This window comes from Cnephaeus nilssonii (assembly GCF_951640355.1).
Source record: "Cnephaeus nilssonii genome assembly, chromosome: 10".
NCBI classification, from domain to species: domain Eukaryota; kingdom Metazoa; phylum Chordata; class Mammalia; order Chiroptera; family Vespertilionidae; genus Cnephaeus; species Cnephaeus nilssonii.
This window is the reverse complement of record NC_137081.1, coordinates 6,492,071-6,498,269: the sequence shown is the minus strand read 5'-3', so window position 1 is coordinate 6,498,269 and position 6,199 is coordinate 6,492,071. Positions and strand designations below refer to the sequence as shown.

General features: G+C 55.4%; 1 protein-coding gene across 10 annotated transcripts in view; it reads right to left on the bottom strand.

Annotated features, from left to right (window-relative positions):
* The window catches only part of CCDC150 (coiled-coil domain containing 150), a 46,400-nt gene continuing 40,201 nt past the window's right edge, over nt 1-6,199 (bottom strand). For 5 of the 10 annotated variants that reach the window (XM_079782500.1, XM_079782499.1, XM_079782502.1 and 2 more), the window contains 6 exons: nt 4,261-4,455; nt 3,811-3,879; nt 3,568-3,729; nt 2,462-2,548; nt 528-647; nt 1-298 (listed from right to left, as the gene is read on the bottom strand). In XM_079782500.1, coding sequence (XP_079638626.1) covers nt 182-298; nt 528-647; nt 2,462-2,548; nt 3,568-3,729; nt 3,811-3,879; nt 4,261-4,455 — 750 coding nt within the window. In that variant the 3' untranslated portion in view covers nt 1-181. Of the gene's footprint in view, nt 299-527; nt 648-1,696; nt 1,766-2,461; nt 2,549-3,567; nt 3,730-3,810; nt 3,880-4,260; nt 4,456-4,753; nt 5,974-6,199 lie in introns of those variants that run through there. The other 5 variants (XR_013814095.1, XM_079782503.1, XR_013814096.1 and 2 more) reach the window with 5 other exon arrangements.

Below are 6,199 nucleotides of genomic sequence, written 5' to 3'. Positions count from 1 at the left end.
GAAAACGGGGAAAGAAAAAGATGGGTGATTCTGTATTGATCGTCAGGAGTTCATAAAGGGATAAACTCAGGTCCAAGTCTTCAGCCCCGTGGACGTCGTGTCCGGGGCGGTGGCAGCAGGCCAGCCCGGCGCTGGCTGGGTCCCGGCGCGGCTGTGGGTGCAGCTCCTCGCGGTCAGGGAGTCACTTCCTCTCCAGCTCAGGGTGGTACTTCTTGGGCATAAGCCTAAGGTTCTGCTTGTTCTCCCACCGGTGCAGGATCGACTGGGTGGCGATGGCCTCGTGCCTCTGGTCTGGGTCCTGGTGGGAAGAGATCACACCTAGCACTGCTCAAACTCCGTCTTATTTATTCTTCAAGGTGGTGCTAACCTGGACAGTTGGGGAGGTGGGGCTTGTAGGAAAAGTTTAGTTCACTGCTTTTCCTGCAGTAGTTTAGAGAAAGCCACAGATCAGAGAGAGAGGAGCTGATGAAGAGAGCGTCTGTGATGAGAAACCTAAGAAGCTGAGCCAGCCACGCCGAGATGCCCACCTCTTCCCAGCACCTGCTCTCCTGGGGGAGCCTCTGCAGCCGGTTTTTTGTCAGCTCAAGCTGTAGGCCGTCGAACCTGCACTTAAACCAGCGGTGAGCCTCTTCCAGGTTAGCTGTTATCTGAGCACAGGAATGTTATGGTTAAAGTGACAGTAATAGACGTCTTTGTGTATTAGCTCAGGAGACCTTCCTAGGGACTGCAAGACCCAAATCTGACTGCAAGGTCCTGGCACCTATGTGCATCGCACACCTGCTCTAGGTGGGACGGTCACTTGCAATGAGGAGTAGAGAGTGCAGGCGGGCCTGCTGCTTCTCACGCCCTGCTCAGTGCTTCCTGCATGTGGACGAAGGCAAGACAGAAGCCGGGAGAAAAGAAGAATGACGTCCAAGATGGCGCTCAAGATTAAAATTTCAAGCCATGCTTTGAAATTTAGACTTTTATTTTTTAAGACTAAATAGTTCTCCCAAAGTCCCTCAACTGTAAAGCCTGGATTTCTCTGTTGTGCTTTATGAAAGTAATAGAATGAATTACTAGGAAATGGGACCAGCTTACTGTACGTATTTTTTTATTTCCTTTCTCAGAAACATCTTAAGACTTTAGCTCAGAAGCACACACGTCCACATTGTCTTTGTCAGAGCACAGTCCCTCGGACAGTCTGTCTGTGAAGATGAACTGGAAGCAGCATTCACTTATTTGACAGACACTTGCTGAGTGCTGACACATGCCTGGCACTTGTCTGAGTATTTGGGACACTTTGGTATTTAAGGCAGAGCCAACAGATGTGAATTTTACAAGAAGGAGCTTCACAATAAGGGCAGAACCTCTCCTCTGGATGAAAAGTGAAATGACTGTTCCCCCTTGGACTGCTCCGTGGGCAGCATTTCATCTCTGATGCTGAGCTCCGAGCGGCCGTTTCTCTCTTGCCTGGGAAGGCACGTGCGTGAGAGCAGGCTCTGGCTCGTTCCCCCCTCTCCCGCCTGGCGCCTGCGTGGAGCAGGTCCTCAGCGATGGGTGGCCTCGTCCTGTGGCAGCCAGGCGGGCAGGTGCCGGACAGAGAGCTCCCCTCGGTGTTAGCGCTGAGAAAGCCACAGAGCTAAGGCCTTGTCCAGGTCTGTGTGCATCCTGGTGACAGTGCCAGCCCCACCCCCCAAAGCAAACCGAACCCCACCTTTCTCCAGCACTTTTACCAGGAGTGGAAGAAAGATGCTTGGAATGGCATTGTGCATCCTGTCTCCTCCTGCATGGCGAACGAGAAGGCAGCTAGCATGTATTGAAACTTAGCTGAGCCATCTATCAATAACAGAGCTGTAGGCTTAACCCTGGCGGACACTGAGGCGCTCACAGCAGAGGCAGCCTCCTAGGCACCTGGGGTCCCAGTTGGCATTCACTCAGCTGTGTCGCAGGCCACAGTCTCTTTCTTATTCCATCTAACTTAACGCTATAGAAGGGAAAATCGTGGCCAACTGAAAGCAACATCACGTGATACCTTAAGCTTAAGAATCTCTGGAAGGTGAGGGTGGAAGTGGAGACTCATGATTTCAAAGACCCTTTCCAGCTCTAAAAATGTATGACTTTAAATCCCTTCCAAAAGCCAACTGGAGCTAGTAGAACAGAGGAAGCTGTTCACAGGTAGGAGGCCTGGTTTACACCTCCAGGCAGAGACTGAACAAAGCTCCCCCTCGTTGGTTCACGTCACACAGCGAAGCGTTCAGCCCGCACCGGCCGGCTTCCCTTCTCGCTAGGGGAGGGACTGGGACCTCAGCGTTCTAGTCTCTCTCCTCGGGACCCACCATCTGAATCTAAAAGCGATTTCCGCCTCATGACAGAGCCGGCCTGAGCGGCGGCCCCTGCCTGCTGCACGCCTCGCGGAGGGTACGGAAGGGCTACGCTGACTGAGGTGTGAGGCAAGGTGGCCGTGTCGGCCCTGCCTTACCTGTTCCGACTCCACACTGGCTTCTTTCAGTTTGCTCTCCGTCACCTCTTTACATTTCTTCAGGTGTCTGACAGTTTCCTCCAACTCCTGAAAAGGTGACACAGAGATTTTTACCCAGTCCCAATGGACCGCGTCAACCAAAAGGCGTCCACCTTGGAGTAAGTGAGCCACCGGACCACGGAGTGCACGGTACCGTCTGCCTTCAGGCCTACCCGCGTGCCAGCTGAAAGCCCTGCTCAGCTTACCCTCCCGTGCGCACATGCACACATGATCACAGCTGGTTCTGAGCACGGGTTCTCCTGAACAAAGGGGCTAGCTCTCCCCAGGGCTGGAGGGCTACTTCTCATGGAGGGTCTGCCGGAGGTCAGGAGCTCGATGCCGCCCAGGCCCTCCCCGGGGACGTGACGCTCAGCTCTGCCTTAGGGTGGGAGCAGCTCAGGTCCTGGGACAGCAAAGGAGTATCTGGGCCACAGGGAGGAGCCACGGACACAAAGTCCCGCCAACCCGGGCATTCAGCTCAGAAATCTCACTGCGCGACTCGCACTTTGACAGGTGAGCTTTAGTCACTGAAAAAGCGACTCGTCTTTATCCAGTTGAAAACGGGGCGCATGTGCCGGAGCTGAAGCCAGGCTTCTCCCTAGACCAGTGGTTCTCAACCTTCCTAAGGCCGCGACCCTTTAATACAGCTCCTCGTGTTGTAGTGACCCCCAACCATAAAATTATTTTCGTTGTTACTTCATAACTGTAATTTTGCTACTGTTATGAATCGTAATGTAAATATCTGTGTTTTCCGATGGTCTTAGGCGACCCTGCTAGCGGTTCTCAACCTGTGGGTCGCGACCATCGGAAAACACAGATATTACGATTCATAACAGTAGCAAAATTACAGTTATGAAGTAGCAACGAAAATAATTTCATGGTTGGGGGTCACCACAACATGAGGAACTGTATTAAAGGGTCTCGACATTAGGAAGGTTGAGAACCGCTGCCCTAGACACTGTGACCCTAAGACTCAGTGCAGATGACCCCCTGTCAGCCTCTCTCCTCAGGATGCTCTGACGCTGGGTGCTCGGGCCGAGTTCACCCCTGAGCTGAGTCTGACCTACCTGGCACCGGCGCTCCAGCTCCTGCCTCAGTTTCCGCTCCGCCTCCAGGCGCAGCTCCTGCTGCTTGTTCCGCGCCGAGGTGTCGTACTGGCTCTTGGCCAGCAGCTGCATCTCCTTCTGCAGGTTCGTCATTTCGGACACAAATCTCTGGATGCTCAGCGACTGGGGGCACAGACAGGGAGACAGCTGGGTCCAAGTTTGGGGTTTGATGTGAAGGGTAAGCAGAACCTAGAAATCACCTACCTGCTCATAGTTCTTCTTCTGGTACTGATCCTTAATTAGCTCCATTTGCCTCAGTTCCATTTCTATTTGCTGAAGGTAAACGGGAGATAGCGCAGAGAGGTCAGTGGGAGAGCTGGCTCTTTGCCGATGGGGTGACAGAAAGAGTCCCCGAGAGATCAGTCACCAGTCCTCCTGGGCTCTCCTCCCGCCCCGCCCACTGGCCCCGCAGAGCAGAGTCCTGCCCGGTCCCCGTGAAGGGACGGTGGGGAGCTAGGACGTGACCCTGGCAGCTACAGAAACCACACATGCACACGGCAGAATCGTGGCTGGAAAGAGACGGTCCCGAAGGGCAACCTGCCTGTCCCGGCCCAGCTGTCACTCGGGGAGCACGGGGCTGGGAGTGCTCTGCAGCCATCCTCCCCAGGTCTCCAGAGAGACCGAGGAAGTGAGGGGGACAGAGTGTCGTACAACCTTCATCCTCTCCACGTTCTGAGCAGCATTAGCCTTGGCCGACAAGTGGAGCTTGATTTGGGCCTTCTGGTTCTTGATCTTGTCCTTGCTGCTGGCCAGCAGCTTCTCCAGCTCCGTGAGCTTCTGCCGCAGCTCCCGGTTGGTGCGTGACACTTCCACGGACCTGCAGTTGGCGTCCTCCAGGGCTTTCCTCAGCTGTGAACGCAGGAATGTGACATCTTTACCTCCACGTGGGAAGCAGGCGATGCTCACCTCTCCCCCTACACTGTGTTCTCTTTGAACCTGTCTTTCAAAAGGGAAGGTCAGTGAGGCAATAGGAATGGTGTCTGATTAAGCAGATTAGTGGAGGAACACGCTAAGGGAATTTCAGAATTTTTAACTTTAAAAAACACAGTCTTCCTTAGAACAGATAAACTATTTAAATGCAAGTTCAACACTTGCCCTTTTAAGAGCACGGCTTTGGAGTCAGACCTACATTCAAGTATCAGCTCACCACTGACTCGCCAAGGAATTCTGGGTAATTAACCTCCTGAAGCCTCAGGTTCATCACGGGAAATGTGTGTGACAGCCAACCTCCCAGGACAATACAGCAGCTCGACAAGACAAAGCACAGAAGGCACGCAGTCATTGCTCAGGGGTCATGACCACAGTCACTGCTCAGGGGTCATGACCAGGTCACATGATGCCCAGGACCCCGGTGCATGTTTCACAGCCGAAGGGCTCCACCTGACCCTGGTCCTGTGTCGACAAACACTGGGAACCTCAAAACCAAACTGACCAGGAGGAGCTGACTTCGAGGTACCCTGCTTCCGCCCCAGAGCAAGAACTTCTCTTCCCGTTCCTCCTCCTCTGCCCAGCCCTTTCCAACCCTATGACATGAGGTCTCTAGGACTGTCCGCTTTCTGCCTCGCCCTGGCCTGCAGACAGGCCCCTGCCCAGTGGGCACCCCAACCCCCCGACGCCGTGGACGTGCCCCTGCAGCTCTGCGTCACCTCCTCTTTCTCTGGAACACACTCAGCCCCTCTCTCGTGTCAGACTCCCAAACCACGGGGAGGGGTTATTTCCAAACCCACGTCAAAAATCCAAACCTGGGGACCTCGCCTCAGGTTCTGTACCAAAGGACACAGGCAAGGGTCCCCAGAACACACCTCCCGCGTGGCCTACAGACCACTGATCCTACTGGTCTCCGTGGAGGCCACCCTTCGAGTCCGAGCCCCGACTCCACGGGGACGTCCCTGGAGCCATTCATGTTCAAAGCGAGCGTCCCCGGAGATCCCTGCGCTGGCAGGAGCGAGGCGGAGGAGGCTGTGCTCTCAGACAGGCAGAGCCCGCGCTGAAGCCGCGCTCCAGCTGCACCCCAGGCTCTCGGGGAAGGCTGCTCCTGACTGTAGGACAGCCCTCGACTACCGACTACCGTCCCGACAGACGACCGGGAAGCTGCTGGGACCAACACCATTGCTGCATTCGGACGGGCACTTCTGGGGAGTCGCGGCTCAGCAACAGATCACGGCACAAACCAGCTGCCGGAGAGGGACTCCTTCCAGAGGGTCTGTCCCTGGCTCAGCGGTGCTCCTGGTGCGGGTCCCGAGGATCACGGCTCAGAGACGCGCCCAGACACCAGGGCCGCCTGCTTGTGAACCCCAGCAGTGCGCCTGGCACTGGAGTCCCTCCGCGCTCACATGCACAGCTGCTCACCACCGGGCACACGTCCCCCTGCGACGAGGACATCAGGAAAGGAAGAAGAGTGACTACTTAGATAACGTGAACCCCAAGTCACGACTGTGAACGCCGCCAAGAGCTTCGGAGAAGGACGTCGGGACCCGTGACCATCACGCACGGTGTTTCCCACAGGCCGGCAGCTGGGAGCAGCACCAGAGTGAGACGTCTCCCGTCAGGCCTGTGTCTGATCAAAGGAGGGAACTGTTCAACGGTCAACAGG